At 38.3% G+C, this 25,212-nt stretch overlaps 1 protein-coding gene across 2 annotated transcripts; it reads right to left on the bottom strand.

Annotated features, from left to right (window-relative positions):
- Nucleotides 1-7,717: 7,717 nt before the first annotated feature.
- LOC113528764 (GTP-binding protein REM 2) lies at nucleotides 7,718-24,374 on the bottom strand. Of its 2 annotated transcripts, none has more exons than XM_026917456.3 (5): nucleotides 24,235-24,374; nucleotides 19,517-19,827; nucleotides 17,872-17,945; nucleotides 14,271-14,448; nucleotides 7,718-8,611 (listed from the first exon to the last, which is right to left on the bottom strand). In XM_026917456.3, exons 2-5 carry the CDS (start codon nucleotides 19,824-19,826, stop codon nucleotides 8,313-8,315), a joined length of 861 nt encoding a protein of 286 aa, XP_026773257.1. In that variant the 5' UTR covers nucleotide 19,827; nucleotides 24,235-24,374; the 3' UTR covers nucleotides 7,718-8,312. The 2 variants fall into 2 exon arrangements, with proteins under 2 accessions (XP_026773257.1, XP_026773258.1); XM_026917457.3 differs by having other exon boundaries at nucleotides 24,211-24,335.
- Between the last annotated feature and the right edge of the window lie 838 nt (nucleotides 24,375-25,212).

The raw sequence follows: 25,212 nt of genomic DNA, 5'->3' as shown, positions 1-25,212 counted from the left end.
TGCAGTACACAAATATTTACATAGACGTTGTGCATATGGGGTGTGTCTCTGTTATATACAATTCAGACCTTGAACTTTTGTACCAATTTTTTTTATGATATGGTAAATCATAAAATGTCATAAAATGACATTTTTATGATTGGCTAGAGTGAGAAGCAGTATTAAATCCAGTGCCAGTGTCTGACAGTTCATTGTAACACACAATGGTTCAACCTTTTGAACAATTGAAATATTTTGAACAAGAAATCCTATTATCTGGTAAGAAGGATACGCAATGCTTACTTTAACATGTTCATAGCATCTGGTAACCACGAGAAGTCTGAGGATTATAAGAAGTCTAAAAAAAAGAATTTGGAAAGGAGTCATAAATTACTTTAATGTACTTTACTTACCATGTACTGTATTGGTGATGTTAAAAGAGAGCGTAACATCCAGCTCTACAACATACCAACTGTAAAAGGTGAAAACAGCACTTTACAAAGGGAAGTATGGAAATCCAACTGTAATGGCAAGGTTTTTGAAATACTCAAACCAGCCAATCTGGTACCAACATCCATGCCACGATCAAAGTCCCAGAGATCACACTTCTTCCCTCTTCTGAAGTTTGATGTGGAGATTAACTGAAGCTCTTGACCTGTATTTGCATGATTTTTTTTTTTTTGCTTAGATAACGCCATGAATGTGCAGGTGTACAGGTGTTCCTAATAAAGTGGATGGTGAGTGGTGAGTGGAACCCATGTTGTTTAATTGTGAAATTAGCAATGACTGTGTAAATAACATGATCATCACAAGGAGGATTCATTCCACATCCTGATAAAGACAATGTGCCTCAATATATTCACAACATATTTTCCATTTTAGCCTAAACTGTGTTTTTTGTATTTTTTTGTCTCTTTCTTTTATGCTACATTGTATTGCAGTTGACAGCCCATGTAATAATAATAATAATAATAATCATCTGCATTTTCTATCCACAATGCTGATATAGAAAAAGAATGAACGCCATCTTATTAGAGAATTCAATCTCACTTATGAACACACACACACACACACAAATCTATGCATACTAGATACAGCTGATGATCATACAAACTGATTGTTTTAAACTTTATTCTAAATGCTTGTTGTAGGGTTTGTGGTTGCACAAGTGTAGTTCAGATGTCCATAACATATAGGCTGTACCTGTAACGTGAACCTGACACGTCCATTTAATGTCAGTTTGGATGCGTTATATATTACCTGGAATTATTTCTTTCTGACAAATTATATAAGGTTAAATACGGAATAATCTTTCCAGCTGCATATGCACACAGTCTATAAAGTATTTTTTACATAACAGATTTGGACAGGGCTAAAATGCCAGAGATACTTCTGTAACAACTACATTACCCTGTTTCCCCAAGCTGAATAGAGTTTACGAGTCCTAGATAAGCCTTGAAATCTGTAGATGGGAATGCTGACATGTCTAACTTCATATGTGAAATTATTCAAATACAAAGAAGGAAGTCACTAGCATTTATAGTATAAGTATGTATATGTTCACACATTGTCACACATCTTAGCCGTGTAGTTAAAATGAATCAGCTGGACATGATTTCTGAGATGATTTTAATTCATATTTGTAAACAGCTAGGTTTCCATTCAAGCATTTCACAATTTTATTTTACCAATCCTGAAAACCAACAAATGGAAATGCAAACTAATCTGTGTTTACATCAGATAAGGTCACTGCCTTACCCTGGTCAGGGTAGTGATGATGTTTGATGTTGCCATTAATTAAATCAAGAAAAACTTTTGTTTCATCATCTGTCCAAACAGCAAGTAAGTCCACTGCATCCATGTTTATGTTTAGATTCATATAGATTGTAGCAGTGCGAGACCACAGGAGGGCTGAACACAAACACTCAGAGACATAAGTGCGGTGAAGAAGGTGGTATTTATTGAAGAAAAGTGGGCAGGGGGCGTGAGGGGGTGAAGGTGACATCAGCTTGAGCAGTGCGGTGAGGTTGGTGGCGTCTTGCAGTGGAGCGAGGCGAGCCGGCAGCAGCGGTGCTTCCAGGGGACGGCAGGGAAAGTGCGACAGACTCCCTCGGTTTCAGCGCCAAGTGGCAGGCTCGGGCGGTGGCGACTCGTCTGCGCTGATGCCTCTGTCTGCAAGGCAAAAGGAAAGAGACATTAGCATAAGTACTTAAAGCGGCCTCTGACTCCTATTATAGCTCCCCGTCATCTCTGTCAGGGTGAGTTTGCGCCGCTGCAACGATTGGGCGCCAGCCGTGCTGAGTTTTTTTGCTCCACCTCATGGCCACGCGCAAACTGGCTGTCCAAAACAAAAGGGGTGCTGACCGGGAGAAGATCCAAGAGAGCCCATCTGCGTTACCGTGCTGAGTTGTAGTCCTGCAGGGAGAGGAACCACCGTGTTACCCGGGCGTTCGTGTCTTTCACCTTGGCCATCCACTGCAATGGAGCGTGGTCGGTGATGATGGTGAAGGGCTGTCCTGCCAAGTAATATTTTAGCTCATCCACTGCCCATTTGATGACCAAGGCTTCCCTCTTGAAGGGCTGTCCTGCCAAGTAATACTTTAGCTCATCCACTGCCCATTTGATGACCAAGGCTTCCCTCTTGAAGGGCCGTCCTGCCAAGTAATACTTTAGCTCATCCACTGCCCATTTGATGACCAAGGCTTCCCTCTCCACTGTGGCATACTACCTTTCTGCGTGGGTCAGCTTTCGGCTCACATACAGGACCAAGTGCTCCGCCCCATTGAAGATCTGTGAGAGGATGGCTCCCAATCCTGTCTCGAACGCGTCGATCTGGACGACAAAAGGGAGGCTGAAGTCAGGGTTCTGGAGGACAGACGAGCTTGTCAGGGCGCGTTTCAACTCCTCAAAGGCCAGCTCTGCCTCCTGACTCTAGTGCACCCAGTCTGGTTGGCCTTTCCTGGTTAGATCAGAGAAGGGAGAGGCACGGGTGGTTGTAGGTCCTCCTCTGCTCCCTCTGAGCAGCCTCCATATGTTCTCGCACGATGGGCCTCACTTTGTTGATCCTGTCTTGCATTTCCTGCACATACTCAACCAGGGAGCGATAAGGGAGAGCTGCTCTTCCCAGGCTTCTCGGGCCACATCCAACAGTCCCCGAGGTCGCCGTCCGAAGAGCATGTAGGTAAAAAAACATGAGTAAATAAATGAATATAAGACACAATTACAATATATGAAAATAGCACGCAGGTGAGATCAATGAAGATCAAAAAATCTGACCAGACTAGTTGAACTGATCTGTGGAAATTATTATCCTCCACCCCATGTGATGCCACTCGTCAGTCTTCTATTATATTCCTATTGTATGTCTATTACATTCCAGATGAAATTTTGAGGTTAAATTTCTCTGATGTTTTAAAGTAGTGTTTCCAAAAACCTTGCCAATTCAGTGGGTTTTCCACACTTCACTTGACATGTAAAATGCTCTTTTCACCTTTTACAGTTGGTATGTAGAGCCAGAAATGGCCTATTATCTGGTAAGAAGGATAAGCAAAGGTTACTCTGACAATATTCATAGCATCTGGTAACTTTGAGAAGTCTGAGGATCATAAGATTAAGAAAAAAAAAGAAGAAAAAAAGAATTATTTTAGCGTCACCAATGACTTTACTGGTGACATTTACCTTACTTATCATTCACTGGTGATGTTAAAAGACATCGTAACATCCAGCTCTACAACATACCAACTGTAAAAGGTGAAAAGAGCAATTTACAAAGTGAAGTATGGAAAACCCACTGAACTGGCAAGGTTTATGAAATATGCAAACCAGCTGATCTGGTACCAACATGTACAGGTGTTCCTAATAAAGTGAGTGGTGAGTGGAACCCTTGTTGTTTAATTGAGTAATTAGCAGTGACTGTGTAAATAACATGATTATCACGACGAGGATTCTTTCCACACCCTGATAAAGACAATCTGCCTCAATATATTCACAACAGTATTTATTTATTTCCCTTTTAGCCTAAACTGTATTTTTTATTGGCTCTTTCTTTTATGCTACATTGTATTGCAATTGACAGCCCATGTAATAATAATAATTTGCATTTTCTATCCACAAATCTACACACAGCTGAAGGAAATAGCATAATAAATATTGTTTGAACGTAACTAAAATGACCTTCATACTGTCAACCCTGGGCTTAATTTTTTTCACGATTACGTTTATAGTCTATTTACATACAGTCTATCTCCAGACAGCAAACCACAGAGGAGTGTTTTTGAGCATTGTGGCTCTTTTGTACTCAACAGTTCCTTTGAAGCCACTTCCAAGTCTATCATAATGAATCTATTTTTTTTTCTGGAGCAATTATACTGTACCTAGATCTCCTTTGTGCTCAGTTTCAATAATACGACAATTTCCAATGCATGAATATGATGTCAAGATTCCCAGCAGAGATCCCACTGAGTTTTTTGAATACAATGAGGAAGTTTGCGGAGTAATTACTTGCCTATTTTCTTCAAGCTGCAACCAGACAGGCAGGTTTCTGCACAGACTATGGTTAGCTCTCTGTGTAATTTCAACATGTTGTCAAAATCTCATTCCCTTTAATAGTCACATCAAGCTGTTAAGTTAAGATGTTAAGTTACATAACATTTTCAAATACTCTACTCTAACGTTTTTAACCTCAAGACAAATCAGTGACAATAGCCAAATCCAATACTGGTGTGTTACTCCTGCCATAAAAGCAAGAGATGAAAATCCATAAAATATCAGCACTCACTATCCTGTTGCACAATCCTGTTGCACTCACACTCACATGTTATCAACTCCACAAGAGGGCAGTCGATTCTTCCTGTACTATTTTCACTGGATTATTTGTGATTGCTGAGACTCATGATTCTGAGTTGTTACAATAAAAAGCTGCTGTGGATTATTTCTGAGCTTATGTCACCTCCTAGAGGTTTACTCTACACTGTGATCTTATTGTATCTCATGTCCCTCTGATGAAGAAAGAAAATTCAGTTATAAAATTGACATGCATGATTTTAGTGATGTTTAAAGGCTACGTAAGGCTGGAATGCACTCCTGTATTCATCATCTCCATTGTCATGCTAATAAAGTGATACTTTAAATTAAGATAAGGGATCTTTCTTATATTTTACAATACTAAATCTAGGTCTGGCCACAGACGCCACCTCTTCCAGACTCTCCTATTTTTACCTGTTCTGAAATGCTTGGAAAAGGAGGAAATGTAGAAGATTTTTTTCATGTGACAACGATTCCCAGTTTCTATGGCTACTGTCGCCAGGCAACGATCAGACAGTGCACCGCCTCCTTCGATTTAAAGAACATAAACCAGGACAGCTGTTCTCTGTGTTTCTCTATCTCATCTGGCTCACATGAGCTCCGCTGACCTTGTCACATTAGGTGCACCTTATTCAATATCAATATTACTTTAAAAGACACATTTACCAAATGACAAAATGAGATACAGAATGACGTATTCACTACACGGTGTTTAATTAAGTCTTACACGGTTCATTTGTGTCCAGACAGAAAGGACGCAGTACTTTAACACTGCGTACTTTCAACATGTACGAGATATTTCAACACTATGTGTGATAATTTATAAAAACCTCTGTTTACCAGGTGTACTCATACATATCCATAGTATTATATTATCGTTATTATACTTATGGAAACCATACACAAGGAATTTTATAATATTTAGATATCAACTTACATTTAGAGATCAACTTATATTTATGAAGTTTCATTAAATTTCTTCCTTACAAATGAAGCATCTGACATAACTGAATTGGGACAACATTCAAATTTTAATGCTTAAACATTAATTATTAGTTTGTGACTATAAATAAGACACATCTGAAAATCTGAAGTGTTTACGTTACCTTTTGCACTGGCACTTCACCTTGCTACTTTTGACTACACGCTCAGATGAGATATATTGGATTTTAGCTAGAAGTGGAGAGAATAAATGCATATTTCAGTTTGTACAATGTCATGTCACTTCGCTAATTAGACTGGAGAGTGCAAATTCTCAAATTTTCTAAAATCTGTGAAAATTCTTCCATTTCTAGCCGTATAAATAATCCCTGGTCTGATAAATTGCTTTCAGCTAAATAAATGACATACGCGCATGTAATTTGATAACAGAGGATTGGTTACTGAATGGTTAGAAATCTGGAGTTGCTGGAATTCAGAAAGAAACATGGAAACTCAGTGGTCCTGTTTTAATTTTGGGGATCTGAACCTATCTTTTTTTTTTTTTTTTTGATACAATATTTACTGATATTTTAGAAAGTGTCTGGATGAGTTTCCAATGTGAACTTCTATATGAAAAATCTGTACAGCTGCACTGATAAAAAGGGGCAGGAACAAAATAACCATGTTCTCTTTCAGTTTTGAGCAGCTACCCCTTAAAAAAAAGACCCTTCTCTGCATGGTCCTAGGCAGCAGGGTGACATAATGACAGGTTTATATTTAGGAATGTTAACTAGCGTTGCAAAATGAGTATCTTTCTAATGACCAATACTGAAATAATGCCAAATAATGTAATAATAATGTCTATTAGACTGACATAATGGGCCTTATTTATCAGCTGGATAGGAACTGATTTATTCATAAATAGTTCATAAGAATGTCTACACAAGAAATTTGGTATTTATGAAAATGCCATAAATTCGGAAAAGCATACGTATCCGACTCGTGCTCCTGAGAGTGCGTAACTTCAGGTATAAGAAGACTAACTAATGTAAACCTTGACTTTACATCATATAATTTTCACAAATTACTGTACTTTTATATCTGGAATATGCTGTTGAGTATAAATTGCTTAGTTTTATTATGTTTACAGCATTTAGTAGACGCCCTTATCCAGAGCGACTTATAGAAGAGCTTTGGAGTCGCTATCAAAAACACATCCTCATGCTAGTTCACTAGGTCAGGGACTGAGAGTACCACTGAGAACATTTTGTGAAAACCAGTTTTATATTATTGGGATTAATTAAAGAATAAGAAAAATAAAGAAAGTGAGGCATGCATAAATTAAGACAAAACCAATCATTCTGCCATGACAAAAGAAATGGCACCGTATATAAACGGAGGACGGGTCGGTCTGTCTGCGCATAGCCCTAAACCGTAAACAAATACCTCAGCTGATGGAAGATTTAGTGCTCGTTTATTATTATTAATATTATATACTATTATAATATAAAGTCAGTCAAAATAACTTCCAGTTCAGCCTTTCTGCCTTTACCCTCATTGTTCATTTCGAGTCAAAATAACTTCCACTTCTGTCTTTCAGACTTTACCCTGATCATTCATTTTGTGCTCTCAGATGTCTGTGCACGTTGACCTTTTATGGAGTTTTGTGGCCGTCACTACATGCAAATGAGCCACTTTACACTCAATATTCGCACATGAAAATTAGCCTTTCCAAATCTTTTGTAAATCCAGTGGAAAATCAATTTAAATCATTTTGACTTACGCAAACATTTGCACACAACTTTACTAAAAGACTGATAAATAAGGCCCATTATTAATGAATTATAGAATTGTGAATTATGAATTATAGAAGTTGTTGTTGTAGGATGGTCACTTTAACAACACTAGACCTTGGTCAAATGATTGTGTGTCAACTATATAAAAAGTGTCAATGTGCTGATTGCTGATCAAGCTTGGTGATGTTGACATGTAAATGATGGCACAGGAAGCTATCTCAAGATTTTGAAATACTTTTAATGCACCTCTCAGTAATGGAGAATGGACCTTTGGGGATTTATCAAAGTAAAAGTTCTCGCACATACAATTTCAGTGGCACAGTCAGTAATGTGATTGCAATCTGTGAAAAAAAAAAAAAAGTTCATTCTACCGTTTGAACAGAAAACTGATTTCCCCAGGATACTGGAGTTGGAATTGAATTTCTGCAACTTGTAACAATTTAGTTCAAGATACACAAATATATAGCAGGATACCACAAATACTCACAGTAACTGGATTGCCTATACTATTTGAGTGAAACATTTTTTTTAATAGTGGAGCATGCAAACTACATTTGTTCAGTCAGTCAACGGTCTACAGTTTTAACTGTAGCAAATGCTGTACCTGCCCTTAACTATTATTAGGGTTTGTTTGTTTTTTTTTTGTTCTTGTCATTCTCTTTCTGTACTTCTTACTTATAGTCTATTTCATGAAATTCCATATACCTCTCTAAATCTCTTGTTTTTTCTATGCAGGCTCTGGTCCTTCAATTACTCCTCTCCCTCTCCTTCTTACCTTGTCTCTGTTTTTCACCCTCTCACTCTATCTATGACTCACAAAGCTCCAAGATCGTGACAGGAGCGAGATTTCTGCCTGAAGAACTTCCCGCCATCGCGCTCTTTTTCTCGGGGATAGCGTGGTACAAGATTGGACAGGAATCGCTTAGCCCGTGTGGTCAGACTCTCACGGCGACCCCCGGTCGCTCCCTCGGTCCCGCCGACCCCCAAGGACCCCAGGCTCTCTCCTCGTGCTGCCCGCACAGCCAGCTCCAGAAGCTCTGTGGTGCCGTGGTCCAGAGACGCAGACAGCTCCACATAGGGAGACTCATATAGAGCCGCGTTGGATTGAGCCTCTGTGAGACAAACAGAGCACTGTGAAATATACAGCAACATATAGATATCTTTCCTCCATGTATATTTCTCATTTGTGTCTATGTATGTGATCAGTCTATTCTTTGCTTTAAAATATTAATGAAATTAATGTACTATTAAACAGAGAGTGTGTGTGTGTGTGTGTGAGGAAAATAGTTTGGTTCTTGTCTCATATCCATAATTTCTTTATTAATAAAATCTGTGTTAATAAAATTTATTATAACCCACTTGTTGCAATAAAGACATACGAGTTGTGTATGATAATTAGTAGGCTACATGCCAATCATATGTCTGTAAGAACTTTTCCCACAGGAATCTTTACCACTATGTCAATTTCTAGGATTTCTAGGACAGGATTAAAATCACAGAGATATGGTAGTCATTATGTTTGATACCTGACCTCAACAGTACTGTCTGAAAGAGTTACAGACATCTAATATAAAGTAAGATAGTGTAACAATTGTGTGAAGGAGTTAGTAGGTTCTGCAAACAACCACATTCTTTGCTGGTCCCTGTGTGTTGCCAGCTCATCTAAGTTGTCCATCCTGGCCATTTCTGCGGGCTACGTACCTCCACTAGTCAGCCCAATCCTCACTCTTGTGTATCTGAGACTGCTAGTGGTGGATTAGCTCAGATATTTTCCTGACCACTCATGTAACCCAAACGCAAGGTTGCTGAGAGCCGGTCAATCATATCAAGAGCTCTGCCCTGCCCAAGTCCACTAAAAGCCCTGGCATTTACAAAACCGCCAGAAGTCCTGCCCCAGTCAAGGCCACTAAGTGTTCTTGTTACCTGTTGTCTTGATCAGTTAGACCTATTGTTTGTTATCCCTGGCGTGCTAAATTAGAGATGGCACCAATCCGAAATCCAGTATTGGTATTTATCAGCAGAAAATGCTGGATCAGATTATAGGAAGGGAAAAAGAATGAATCCGATCCAAATGTGTAACAATTGCAGAACTGTTTGTAGCACAAGATAAATGAAAGTGACATAAAGCTGGTAACATGATAATAACAGCGGCCAACTAAGTTACCATGACAACAGTGAGTATCTAGCTATTTAGCAAAGCATGCATAGAAGCTGCTAATATGATACTTCACGCATGCCATGTTATGTATTTCTTCCTGTGGATAGCGGAATGTTTGAGCAGTTTGCATATATTCATTTCAGATCATTTCTGATCTGCCAGTTGAACTACTATAATATTAGATAAATTCATCTATATTCAAGATACTCTGACTGGCTAAGATATTATTTTTAGATCAGTATCAGCTGATACTCAAGGTTTCAGTATGAGTACTTGAAAAAAATTTTATTGTTTCTGTACTATATATTCTACCAAGCCACAATTTCCTTGTCCAGTTCTGCCCTATTTTTGTCTGTTGGTATTTTAACCCAGATTTTGACTATGATTTTTTTTATTTCCCCAAATAAACACACTTTAATAAACACACTTGCATAGACATTTTACAACAGTCGGGTCTTCATGAATTACTTCTGAACCATAAACCGAATTTTGTCCATCACTGATGTCTTTACAAAGTGGGAAATAAGAGGTATAATCCCTTTACTGTTGTTTTTATGTTTTATGTTTAGTTAATTCATTACTATTATATCGAATCAAGTGGCTTATTACTCTTGAAGCTGCTTGCTTATATACAAAAAGACATTTCAGTCATCTCTGCTTCAATGTTTTCATCATTACATATATCTAGTCTTCTCCATAAACGATGTCTTTTCCCCTGCCACATGTACTGTATATTCGAAATTTACAGCCTTAGAACTCAGAAGGATTCGATACTTTGCCTTGATCAGTTGTAAATTGTGTTTGAGATTGATCATTTGAGACGCAGCATGCATGTTATTGTGTGATACTTCTTCCTCCTCCAGTTGTAGGTGCAACTTGCGCCCCTTTGTTCTACCTTTCTATATTTCGTAATGAATTCCTGATAAATGGCTGTTGTCTCAGAATTGTTTTTCCTTTCCTCTTGCAAACCTTTCCTTCCTGTGATGAGGTTCCGAGAGTGCTTGCTAAGCTAGGGATCTCAGTTTAAACCATCATTACTACTACTGACATTGCTTCTGTCTCAGCTATTCTGATTTTTTTTTTCAGTCTTGTCTCTTCAGTTTGATCTTGAACATAGCAATACCAAGATGCTCAGGTGTCCATCTGCCTGCTGATATTATCATCACAATAACTTGCATGTGTTCACAGTCTGATGCAAAGTAGTCTTGTGGACATTCTTGTGATTGGAAATTGAAGAATAAAACATAATTATCAACATATTAATGACAAGACTATTAGGCCAAGGAATGTTTAAATGCGTGTTCTCAAATCTGGGCATCCGTGGCTCTTGTGACTCTTATTAAGACATGACAGTGGGTCTTAAGAAGTGTCCTAAAGTGCTGGTATTTATTTATTTATTTATTTTTCTTCAGTATTATTATTAGTTACTGCAGAGCCATATATGTTGCCATTGTTGGCATGCTTGTCAAAAATAAAACCACTGCATCCCAAAAGGATGATCTCATACCCCAAGATAAATTTAGCATTGTCTGTCTAGCAGACTTTTTTCTTTTTCTTTTTTTTTTTTTTGAAGACTTGAGCCAGCTTGCACGTCTGGTAGTCTACAATCATACTCCAGGATCCAGAGACAACTTGCTTAAGCTGTTAATCTCTGAATGCTGAATGCTTTACTACTAGTACTAGCCTGAAAACCACTGTCTTTAATTGTTTCGGGTGCTTTTATGACAAGAACAAGATGCTACCGTAGCATGGAAACTGGGTAAGCATAAACGAGAGAAATGAGAGAAAATGTGTTAAAATATAACTAGTTTTGGAGCACGACAATTTTTCTAAATCCCATGTTCCTTCGCTCTATGAGTCATCCTCACCTTGCCTGTAAACACTACACACTGAGAGCAGGGAAGTAGAACTGTGCCTTTCCAGGTGGAAAACCTCATTATAAAACTTCACCTCTACTTCGAGACACAGACACACACACACACACACACACACACTCACACAAGATATTCTTCAATCCTGTTATAAGGAGAAAAGCAACAGAGACAATGGTCGCTATACAAAGCTGATGATCTAGAGGGAAAAGACTAGACAGCTCGTGTTTGAAGTGAGAACATTATGGCTTCCTCTAACACCTCCAAATGCAATTAACCCCAAATGTCATGCAATAAGCTGCAGGTGGAGTTACATGATAATACTGAGAATGCTGATACTGTCATTAACCTAAATTAGTCTGAAATGCAGATCCACTCTGTCCCTCTCCCCTAATGAAACATGTATCCTCAGACAGAAACATACAGATGAACAAGCCCATTATGATGTGTACCCAAAGGGATACAAATACAGCCCAAAGCATACAGGCACACAGTTAAGCTTGCATAACAGGCACAATCCCAAATGTGTGTGTTCCCGTCTGTGTTCCTGTGTGTGTACAGGTCTGTTCTTCACTTTATGATGTTTTCCTATGTGGCTTAAAATGTATAAAAACACAGGTGAAGAGAGCAATGTGTACATGCAAACGTGTGTGAAAAATCATCATATTAAATCCTCCCACACAGAGTAGATACTACTGTCCTCTGCTAGTGTGCATCTCTGCTTTCACAAATCTGCCAACATCCAAATCCTCCAGCTGGATACACGGGACACATACACACACACACACACACACACACACACACACACACACACACACTGCAATGAGCATGCACAAACAACTACAAGCATACAGCAATACATACACATAAACACACACCGAGCCAAAGACAAGAGAGAGAGAGAGAGAGAGAGAGAGAGAGAGAGAGAGAGAGAGCAAGATTTAAAGAGTCTGAGAAGCATAAGCAAAGTGAGAGAGATTCAATGACGGGCAGAAATCGAAAGACTGGACTATCAGTAAACAGTGGAGGTGCAAACAGACCTCCAGGCATTTGGAAGTACAGTAAATAAACATAACCTACACAAAGGCCAAGCTACACGAAAATCTAGATTCAAGCACCATAGCTGGCAGACACTTTTAGAAATGGAATTGGGTTGTATCTACATTTGAACACCTCGGCTCTGGATCAAAGCTCCAAACATGTCTTAAGCTCGCTATTTGACTTGTGCTGTACTATAAAATCGTTTAAGCTGTTGACACGGGTTCGAAGAAAAGCAGTAACAGTTTATATCCAGCTGTTATATTTGTCAGTGCTTACACTGCTTTTTTAAATTCCCATCCTGTGAACAATACTAAATATTCTGAGGGTGACCATTGGATAAGGACGAAACAGTGCATAACTGCATAAATAATATATATTTACCACAGGAATGACACAAAGCATGTTCTTCATAGGTTTATGTTTATAGCACTGAAATATAAATGACATTTTAGCAAGTTAAAATATCTTGAATATAGTCAAATCTACTAGTACTTCCTATTATAAGATTACAGTAAACCAAATATATGATTATTAAAACTTTTTCTAGACATTTTTACTAATTTCAAGATTCAATTTTTCTCATTCTATTGGCTGATAATTTTGCTTATTTCTAGACATAAATGTTTCAGATTGCGAGAATGGTCTGTCAATAGACCATGATTTTTTTTCAGGCTTGAAAAATGTCTAGAAATTTTACTCTAATCTTGGTTTATTTTAATCTTAAACATTTTACATGTACCCTAAACTTGGAAAACTGCCAGATCATATGTGGTTATGTAATCCTAACAGAATTGGTGAGCGTGTGAGATTAGAGTCAAGGTGGTTAGTCCTGTCCCAGTAAAACAACTACTTAACATTAATTTAGCGTATTAGTCTTGCGTTCAATCACCTTGCATGTCTTAAATTAAGTTAAAGAATTCATAAACAGGTTCTTAATTGTCATGTATGCAAAGAATCTGACTGTGAAATGAATCAAAATGTTTAGGGGTGTTTTTTGGTGTGCTGAAAAATGAAGCAAATCAAGGATGAAAGTTGATTCAAATTGATATGTTGGTAAAGATTTCGTACTCTGTGGGAAAATGTTTTTTTTTTTCTTTTCGCGTTTAGTGTAAAGTCACTCTAGCAAGCGCTGAAACCAAACCAAAATGAAGTATTGGTTGAGTTTAAAATGCAGAACAATGAAAATATAGACAGCATTTAAAAGGAACTTGTTTGGAAAGTGAAACTTCTAGGGACTTTTAAGGAAAGTATTAAGTTCTTAGCACAGGTAGAGAATGCATTCACTTGAATGTTGTCAGGCAACATTACTTAAAAGTCACCTGTCCATAAATCCTGTCCAAAAAGTAATGAAGTAATGATGCCGGAGGACGTCTGGGGTAATTATCCTTAATTGGTGTGTGTTAAACATCGCTTCTCTGAGAAGTGCTTTTAAATGTCATCTTATTATATTGTTCTGCCCTTTAAACTCAACCAATACTTGGTTCTGATTTGTTTTCAGCAAGAGAAGTGTGCCCCTGAAGTGTCTGTCTATAGAGGAAAATGCACAAAACCTCTTTGTGATACATCAGTAATAATTCCATAATGTTATCTTCCCATGTAAACATCCATATCCTCGTCCAAATAGAGCTAAAGATAAGCCAAATACTCAACACTCTTATCTTTCTAATTCAGCAGTGAGAGGGTCTGGTCTAAAGGACGTACCCTCCGTGCTGACCTCTCGTGAGCGGACCAAGTCGCTCTTGTTGCCCACAAGGATGATGGGAGTTTGAGGTTGGTTTTCCCTGAGGAGGAGGCGGAGCTGAGCTGTGCGGTGAAAGCTGCGTCGGTCTGTCACCGAAAACACCAACACACATACTTCACACACCAGCGTGGACAGATCCTGTCGGACACAGAGAAGCAATCGGTTATACTCTGACTATACGATTGATCTAATAATGGTCAGAATTTTGTCTGGTCTTTTAAAATATACAGTATAATTTGAATAGAGCTGATGTAGTGGATCCATGTCAATCTGTCCTCTATCCATCCTCTCTGTAAAGCATGAAAGCCACCAATTAAAGAGCTTAATGGCTCATACAGGTTTTCTCTGAGACATGTGAAGCCAAACAGTACATCTTTTTGAACTGATACTCACACAACATAGGGCAACTAAACATGCTTGGAGGAGAGCACTACCTGCACTATATTCTGTTTATGTGAACAAGCAGATGTTTAAAAAATAGCGGATTTTTAAGAAAGTACTTGATTTAAAAAAAAAAAAAAAAGCTTTTCTGTGTTCTTATGTGGTAGATACAGTTTCTTAAATATAATGGATGTATTGAATAATGGAAAACTCTTCATATGCATATGTATGTTGGTCGTATCATTGGATTATAATCTTAATGCTCTCCATGGTTTGGATTTAATTTTCAAAACACCAAGATTTGAAAAAGACACAGGTGACTATAGCAGCATAGGTTTTTTCCCTTCTTCTAACATACATCAGGTGAACTAAAAAGTATTTATAATTAACTAATGAACTGATTCACATTAGAGTAAGAAAAGCACCGAACTGTGTAGCCCACTGGTTCTCGGGCACGTCACTCCGACATACTTTCACTTCTTTAAAAACTTCATAAATGCGACTGAAGCCACACGCACGCTTATCTCACCATCAGCCTTTTCTTTTTCTTCCTCATATTTTTTTCTACGCAGTGCCTTTTTGCCTACATCAGGCAACTTATCTGCCGAATATCACCATTCCGGCGCAAGCATATGTTGCCTAGCAACATATCAAACTTTCACTCAAATGCTCTGTGTGAGGCGTTCTGCTGCAACGTATTTTAACGAAGCTAACCTGTATCACTATATCAGTATGCTATTCGAATATTGATATGTAATAAATAAATTGACCTGTTTTTTTTTTTTAAACATACTGAACGTTACCAGGCTCATGAAACATCTCTATTCTCAGCAAACACAATCAGGCTGGCAAATGACGTGGTAACGCCACATGGCAACATTGGGATTTTCACAACATGGAAACTCTGTATTCTCAGAAGCCTAATGAATTTACCACCTAAAAACTAGTCGCAATTTGAAAATACCCACGTTACCACACTGTGTTTCCACGTGACTTGTAAGCCTGATTGTGTTTGCCAAGAAGAGACGTTTCATGAGCGGTAAGTTTGATATGTTGCTACGTAATCTGTAATTGAGCAATATATATAATTTTTTTTAAAATTCTTTTTATTTGAGAGGGATTTTATGTCTGAAGGTTGCAAAACATGTCAAATGTTTTAGAGGCATAGGTGTCAGTGCAGTCCAAACTGCCCCTTTGCTGATTCATTCTTTGTTTTTTTGAATTTCACATAGTGACTCCTTTTAAAAGCTAAAATAAAACCTTTTCTGATTTTCCATCTGTTCATACATTTTAGATGGTGCTGCTTTGCTTCTCTTTAACATGCAAAACAATACACCTTACATGTACATAAAGCCTCTTTATTTACATCCTCTATCTTACTTTATATCCACACTCTTACTTATTGCATAAAAGTACTGAACACATTACAACAAACATCACAACTATGCTTTTTGACCAATATACTGTATTTTGTATCAAATACCCATAACTGAGGCAGAAATCTCACAAGTCTTCAGTCTAGAGTCTGAATCTCACACTATAGTCCACACTATATGCCCTATAGATGAGATTCTATATGAGACATCTACATGAGACATCATCTTAAAGAAGAAAGCAGGAAAGTTTCTTGCGAAATTCAATTCATCTTCTGTCCAGGAAAATCAGATGTTCAATTTAACACTTACAGGAAATATACTGTTCACATACATATAGGTCTGTCCTTGTGAATGTTCAGGTGTGCTATGTCTATACAGCTTTATCTAATGTCCAATAGCAGCATGTTTTCCTTTTCTGTACCGCTGTCACACACATTTACTACTGACCTTTTTTCTTTTATTGCATTGCTTTCACCTTCCTGTAGAGAAAAATGTCATTACAGGCCTACAGAGCAAAAGTGCTACTTTACTCTTCTATTCATTAGTGTCACAACATACCACTGAGCAAGACATCCGTGGAAATAATCCATGTAGTATAAAAGGCACAATCCAAGCAATGCTAGCTCGTTTTCTTCTTCTGCTTTCTCTCCAAGCTCCACTCTACTACTACAACTACTACATCTACTACATCTACTACAACTACTACATCTACTACTACCTTCTACATTTCTGAACATATCATTTTACAATAATCTAACATTTTAAGACACTCGTTTTACAGGCATGTGAATGAAAATATTATGAATAATGTATGTATGTATGTATGCATTCACAAACAAGGCAGTAAATCAGACCATAAAATAGATGCTAATCATATTTCTGTTAGCAGTGCTTATGTAATGTAGTTACATAGGTACGTAGCTACAATCCCAGGAAAAGAAACAGGTCCTGCCAAAGACATCATGTAGTTTGTATCATCATATTAGGAGAAGCACAATTCATAGAGGACTTTAAGGTGCATTTCTTTTTCAAAGGCCCATTGACTTGAAAATAATTTCAGAAGAATGGATCGGCTGAATTTTCAAAAGTCATTGTCATTGTCAGAGCACAAGCACAGAGACAATGAACTGCAGTTAGCATCCGACCAGTAGTGCAAATAGCAAATAAGTTAAATGAGATAAATAAGGTTATGGTGCAATGCGTTAAGATAACAGTGTACAGTGGCAAACAGTATGATGCATACTAGTATGCAAATGGCAATTAAATAAGAATAAGAATAAATAAGAATTATGGTGCAATAGTTGAGATAAACAGTATACAGGTAGAGGTAAACAGCATAAGGCATGCAATGTGATACAGTAGATACATACAGTGGATTACAGTAGATGCAGATGTGCAAACAGCAATAATGTGCAAATAACGGTCTGATATAAATAATTGTAATAATGACAGATAATTGCAGTAAAGTGCAGGTTCCTGCAAATAATTGCACATAATAGCAGTAATGTACAATACAGTACATTAATATGGTGTTTAATGCTAATGTTTAATTATTGGGTGGAGGCTGGCATCCTACTTTCTGTTATGTCAAATCTCTCAAAATTTACAACCACAAGACTGGTAGTAAACCAGTAACATACCAGTGACAAGTGAAACAAAAATATTTATTGTAATTGTAAGAACATGTTACATCAGTTTTAGCCTCATGCTTAGATTTATGAAGAAGAACAGAAAACCTTTGACTTTCACACTTACAGTGCAGAGAAAGCAACCTAACTCAGATATACACATTTAAAAATGTCACCTGTCTCCAGTTGTCAAAGATAAAGATGGTGCTCTCCTCGTTGTCCACGGTAACGGTGCGAACGTAGCCCTCGCCTGTGAGATACACACAAACACACAAAAAGCCGTGACCCGAGAGAGAACAGCTCCTGAGAGAGCGGTGCTTTTTCTTCTCTCCCTAGGTGCTTATGTAACTGCAATAAGACCCCCACTGAGTATGAAAAAAACATCTTAGGCTGTTCTCTGCTACGCCGTATTAACAATGAAGGTCATGCTTCTGGTCTCTATTTACCAAGCGGTTGGGGAGGCCATAAGAAAGGCATCTGTTTAAAAAAAAAAAAAAAACGACTTTGCAAGATAGACATTGTACTGGTATCTAAAAGAGTATGGTTTCTTTGTCTCATAAATATAGACCAGTGTTTGAGGCCACTGCAATCATCATGATCATTTTCATGTCTGTGGTCAACTGTTCCACTGATAAATGTCACTGTCATCATCATCATCATCACTATAGATATCTTTTAGGACTAAACATTACTGGGAAAATTCACCTTGCAATATCATAGGGAAATTATTTGAAAAATATTTTGATGGCGAAATAAAGCACCCATGGTTAAGCTGGAGGTCCTGAGTAATTTAAGATATAATAACAGCTTGATTAATTTATAAATTGTATTGAGTTTTTAGTCATCTATGTTAAAAACGCCAGAGCTACTAGATTCTAAGGTTCTAAATGAATGACATTGACTGTGTTTACATGCACATCAAATTCCATTTAAGGTCTATATTCGGGTTACAGCCATATTCTGAATATGATGTTTATACGCATACAGGCATCGGAATATTCCTGTATACATGGTTGTTGTAAGTATGCCAGAGATGCCATTCCTATATACCTAGCCCACAGGTAAGTATCTGTTAGCACCCATATAGGGGTGTTAGCATGCGCATATATCTCCTTTCAGTGGATTTTCCGAATAAAGTGTTTACATGCAACAAATTTCCGATTAAAACTGGCATATTCCAGGGGTGGGAATCGGAATTCAGGCAATCAGAATATTAATCCAATATTTAGTCTTAATCCAAATTGTGCAATCGGATTGTGGCGTTTACATGACTCAATACTACTTATAATATTGCCAAATTAATATCGGAATATTGATGTAAACGTAGCCATTAATGTCAATTCTATGTAGTTAATATCTGACAGGTGCTTATTACAGTTATGCTGTTCAGCTGAATCTCAAATGGAGTTGTATACAACTGTTAACAGCATGTTATATACTACGCAGGAAGCTTACAGTCTATAGTTAACAGGAAGCCATTTGGAATTTGGACCTACTGTGTGATTTTACAAATCTAAATATCATCAAGAAGAAAACATGACTGTAGGTAATATATAAAAACAAATCCGAACCATTAAAATTAGTGATAAAATTGCCTCCTTGTTATTTTCCTTGCAATCAGCACAAATATGTGATGAATATTACTAATGTGTGGCGTCTCTGAAACGGTAAAAATGCCTATAATGACTTATTCTTGGTCTCAACCAGTAACTTTAAAGTGTGACTATCGTACATGCAAAGCATGAAATATGTTATAACATGAGATATCGTTCAGCCCTAGTATCGTTCCAGTTTATGCATTATCGTAGTAAATCAATGTACCATCTGAGTCCACAGATGCAGTTCTGTCCATTTCCCCAGCGAGGGCGATAGCGAGCGACGTTTTCCCCACTCCGTTCTGGCCGAGCAGGGCGATCCTGAATGGGCCTCCCTGTCTCTCTTCCACTTCAGCACCCACAGCCTCATCCTGCGCTGGGATAAAGCTAACTGGAGGAGGCGATGTTGCTTCAGTTACTCCAATTCCTGGCGTCCAGTCACAGTCATCATTGACTGCTTCTTCCCTTCGGAGCTGATATTTGAATGGAACAGGAGTGCTTCCTCTACGAAGTGGTGGGGCACTGGACAGAGTCATGCTATGCAAATTGAAAAAAAAAAAAAAAAGTGCAAGATGAAATTGTAAAGCCCAGCTGATTTGATACCAGTGCTACAGTTTACTTACAGGCAGCTCAGTATAATTTTTTGGCAAAGTTAAGCAGGAAAGATATTCTCCATCCTGACTGGCAAAACAATTCAATTTGAACCACATTCCTATATGGTTTTGAAGCCGAGTAAAACTCTGGACACGTGACTCAGGATCCCATGTTCTAGGGAACTTAATTAAAGCCCTATACTTAAAAGTGCAGTAGGCAATTTTTTCAATTTCTACCCAGTATCAGTATCATTGTAGATGTCATCATGGATATCGTGGATGATGGACTGGGAAAAAAAAAATTTTTGGATCTGCAATTGTTTACAAACAGTATAAAGAGACTTGACTGTTTTTTCTTTTGTTAGAAGTGATTTTATATATATACCGATCAGCCATAACATTAAAACCGCTGACAAGGGAAGTGAATATCATTGATTATCTCGTTACAATGGTACCTGTCAAGGGGTGGGATATATTAGGCAGCAAGTGAACAGTCAGTTCTCCAAGGTGACGTGTTGGAAGCAGGAAAAATGGGCAAGCGTTAGTATCTGAGTGACTTTGACAAGGGCCAAATTGAGCATCAGAACTGGACCATAAAGCAATGGAAGAAGGTCTGATGAATCACATTTTCTTATACGTCATGTGGACGGCCGGGTGTGTGTGCGTCACTTACCTGGGGAAGAGATGGCACCAGGATGCACTATGGGAAGAAGGCAAGCTAATGAGGGCAGTATGATGCTCTGGGCAATGTTCTGCTGGGAAACCTTGGGTCCTGGCATTCATGTGGATGTTACTTTGACACGTACCACCTACCTAAACATTGCTGCAGACCAAGTACACCCCTACATGGTAACGGTATTCCCTAATGGCAGTGGCCTCTTTCAGCAGGATAATGTGCCCTGCCACAATGCAAAAACTGTTCAGGAATGGTTTAAGGAACGTGACAAAGAGTTCAAGGTGTTGACTTGACCTCCAAAGTCCCCAGATCTCAATCCAACTGAGCATCTGTGGGATGTGCTGGACAAACAAGTCCGATCCATGGAGGCTCCACCTCACAACTTACAGGACTTAAAGGGTCCGTCTTGGTGTCAGACACCACAGCACACCTTCAGAGGTCTTGTGGAGTTCATGCCTCGATGGATCAGAGCTGTTTTTGCAGCACAAGGGGACCTACACAATATTAGGCAAGTGGTTTTAATGTTATGTAAATAATATTTACAACGTGTGTGAATTTTTTTTAATTGTGAAGAGCTTCAGTTAAAAAAAACAGTTTAACACTTAGTAGTTATTAAAAAAAACAATGTAGGACGGGTAGCGATATCAGCTCATACTTATGGTGTCAGAAAAGATAAACTGATATCGTGTCATCTGTATTTACTAGTACAAATAACCTGGAAACTGTGTAGAACTTGATAAAAAAAAAAAAATTGTTGAAGCCATGGCCTCAACACAATGTGGTTATGACAGCCTGCTTGTTTGTGTTTATATGGGCCTCTTTTTATAGACACACCCCCAACGTTCCTTCCCTCCACCCCCATCTCAGTCTGTTCGGAAAGAAAAAAACAGGCCAGAAAGAGCTCAGCACAGCCAGACTTTTTTTTTTTTTTTTTTTTCCCACAGTGCTGTGCTTTGAAAAAAACGTAATGACAAGAAACACAGCAAAACTAGAATAAACACTGGCAGCGCTTTTCCAATATGGAGTCATTTATTACTGGTGAAAGCTGGACGTGGAATTTGAGGACGTTTCTCCTGGACCGCACATGCACAGGACATGCAGGACTCTCAAATGCTTGTCTAAGGATCATAATGTTAGCTAGGTATTTATTTACATGTGAGGTGATATTATCTTCACTAATGCAGTGCAATAGATGTTAGGTACTTTTACATGGAGATGTGGGCTAATGTAATTATTACTGAAGTATTTCTGTGATTACAATTCTGTCTGAATCTCTCAAGTCAGTAATTTTTTACAGGATGGACATTTGTATTTACCCTCAAGGAAATACGTCCTGTGTGAATTGTTTTATCGAATGTTTGCTAAATATTCTGACATATACAGTATCCTGTCAAAAAAGATTTGTCTAGGAAATCTAAGAAGAGCTCTCCCAGCTAGCTTTAGAGCAAAGGTGAGCAGATGTTTAAAGGTGCATTAGGTTTTTTTCAAGAGTAAGTCTCTAACAGATATGTGGGTTTGACATTTGAATGATTCCCGCCCATGTTAACGAAGCTCCTCCCTCAGGATCTACGCTGGCCTGTTAGGGTAGAGTGTCTACAAAATGACGGACAGGATGCGAATCCAAACACAAACAAGAATTCTGGACCAGAAGTCAGTTTTCCAAATGGGTTTTCTCAGCGAATTAATGCACTTTTGCTACGACCACGGCTTAGTCCATTGTCCAAGATATATTCTACATATCTTCCAGGTTATTTGTACAAGCACGTAATAAAAAACTCGACTATTGCACCTTTAAATGTCAGAAAACGTCTACACAGCAGGCGACACAGCTCTCCCCACGATGCACTTTAATGGATGATTTTCTCAGCCTATTCCTTTTCACTGTGTGCATGTGATGTCGATTGACACAACACAGATACTGCATGGGAACAGGTTGCCATCATGCCTGTGATGTTTCGTATAACTTGCCAACAAAAGCTTGCAGTCAGCTCAGTCACTTTGAGGATTTCAGTATCGGATCATTATCAAGCACCAGGATCATACTGGAAAAAAGGGGCTTGGTGCATTTCAAAATGTAGAGAGTGTTTGTCCATACTGTGCAGCACTTACTAGCCTAATTAACTTAAATATTCTGATCTGGACATTAAAATGTTCCTAGACCATCACCCTGTAGTGTAAAACACTGCATTAGATCTGTCATTTAGACTAGAATTAAAACATCATATTAGTAAATCAAGTGCAAAAAAAAAGTGACCTGCCCTTGGGCTGACCTGACAGAGGTATTATATTTAAGGTTGTGAGGAAATGCAAAGTTCATGTCCAAATGAGCAGCTCCCACACAGGAAATAGCAGCGTGGAATCACCCATGATTCTGTTCAAGAGTGTGGTCATATTCTGTACATGTCTCTGTACATGCACTCCTGCTCCCTGATGTATTCCTGACACGCTTCTACTCATCGAATTCATCCTAATGCGCATGGAGCTTCGGCATTTGTGACTCACCTTCTGTTGCTGTGGGTGGTCCCACATGGACACCCTAACGATTGCAGTTTTCAAAAACAATCTCACCCTTGTGCTTCAGTGCACATAATCTCACCTGCGTACCGTAGATTTTTGGACCGAAAACTGCTGCTGTAATCATAAACACTGTCCCGTCCTCATCCCAGGACTCATTCACAGCCTGTTCATACTGAACATCCATCCTTTCTACACACTTACTACTGATCGCCAGAAGATTTGTAAGGATTTATAATCGCTCTATCCTGTGTCACCCAGAAGAAGCGTCTGTTTTGATTTCTTCTTTAATTTCATGTCTTCTCAGGGAGTTTTCCCTTGCCACTTCCTCACTCCTGGCTCACTCATTACTCCGAGATTTCTACATCTGGATTTCTGTACATACCTACATCATACCATACATTCTGTATATGCCTACATCTGGATTTCTGTACATACCTACATCATACCATACATTCTGTATATGCCTACATCTGGATTTCTGTACATACCTACATCATACCATACATTCTGTATATCCCTACATCTGGATTTCTGTACATACCTACATCATACCATACATTCTGTATATCCCTACATCTGGATTTCTGTATAGGTGCTAGAGCATATTGGTGATTCTGTCCAAAAAAAAAAAAAAAAACAACATGAATCTGATCTGAGTTTTTACTTTTGGTGGTTAAGACCAAAGCGAGAGAAAGAGCAAGAAAAGGAAAAGGAAGCTTTATTAGCGAGAAATATCCTCCATCATACCGTGCAGGTCAGTTCAGTCAGAATTAAGAGTACTATGAAGATGTGAGGTCAAAGAAACATGACTGGAGACAACCAGGTTTTTACCTGTTACCTAACTGAGAGAACTGAGACCCAACACACACACACACACACTCTCTCTCTCTCTCTCTCTCTCTCTCTCTCAAAAGAACAATAATAGCAACCTCTACAATTAGTTATCTTCCTAAAACTTCACCTCTAGAACCTTCTCCTTGTAAACAGTAACTTCTCCACAATTCATATACCATATATATATATATATATATATATATATATATATATATATATATATATATAAAATCATATATCAAATGTTTAATTTTTTTTTTTAATATATAAACAGAGAAGGCTACAAATGGAGGAGCTTACATGCTGTTTCTAAAACTCGCCTACCTCGACCCAGGACCTCCAAAACACCCATCAGAGATGCTCTTGCTCGTCTCTCGCCGTCTTGCACTTCAGTTTGGAGCGCGTCGAGCGCGCTCCCCGCCCTATAATGATGCGCGCTCCCGCAGGCGCGCACACGCCCACTCCATACCCTGGATCCACCTGATCCGCGCTCACGACTCGGCGCCGCACCTCTCTCTCTCTCTCTCTCTCTGTCTCTCTCTCTGTCTCTCTGTGAAGAAGAATCAATAGTTATTTTATTGTCAAAAAAATATTAAACCTATAATTTATTCTTTAAAGATGAATAAATCATACACCAGCAGATTATACAGATTTATTTATATATATAATTTTTTTATATTGTTGGGGAGTGTGTGTGTGTGTGTGTGTGTGTGTGTGTTTGTCTTAATTACCCACCAGTAATGTTTTTTCGTTCATGCAGTCTAGACATTTTCTGAAAATTTCTAGACACCTTGTTATTTAGGTGAGTTTTACAGCCTGGAATCGGTAGGGGGCAGCAGAGAGCAACTTTAAGCCCAAGTTTCCACATACAAGATGACTTTAATGATGACCCAGGTGATTTTCAAAATCAGTTAGATTTGCCACACAAACGAGGGATGTGTTTGGTGAAGTGCACAAGTAACTTACTAGACAGACAACTGGACTATTTCCAACTATGCCAAGAAATATGAGAGACAGATACGCACCTAAACTAGCATGACATCAGTAGAATAAATAAGTTACAGAGATCTTTGGCTCCTTAAAGTCCCAGCTTATTTTTCATTTATTTATCAATGCATATGATTCAGTAAACGAAACTAATAAACGTGTATGTAGTTACAGAAGTTTCGGGTTCTGAACAGCAGAGAAATCTGCTTTCTCAATAACATCCTCTACACATTACAGAGCACTGTACACTAGTCATGGGAATTCTGGCTCTTTTCAGTGAGTCAGATCATTTGGCTCAGCTCACCAATAAGATCT

Source organism: Pangasianodon hypophthalmus, chromosome 30, assembly GCF_027358585.1.
Source record: "Pangasianodon hypophthalmus isolate fPanHyp1 chromosome 30, fPanHyp1.pri, whole genome shotgun sequence".
Lineage (NCBI taxonomy): Eukaryota > Metazoa > Chordata > Actinopteri > Siluriformes > Pangasiidae > Pangasianodon > Pangasianodon hypophthalmus.
Note: the sequence above shows the minus strand (reverse complement) of the source record. Positions and strands in the feature narration are given on the sequence as shown.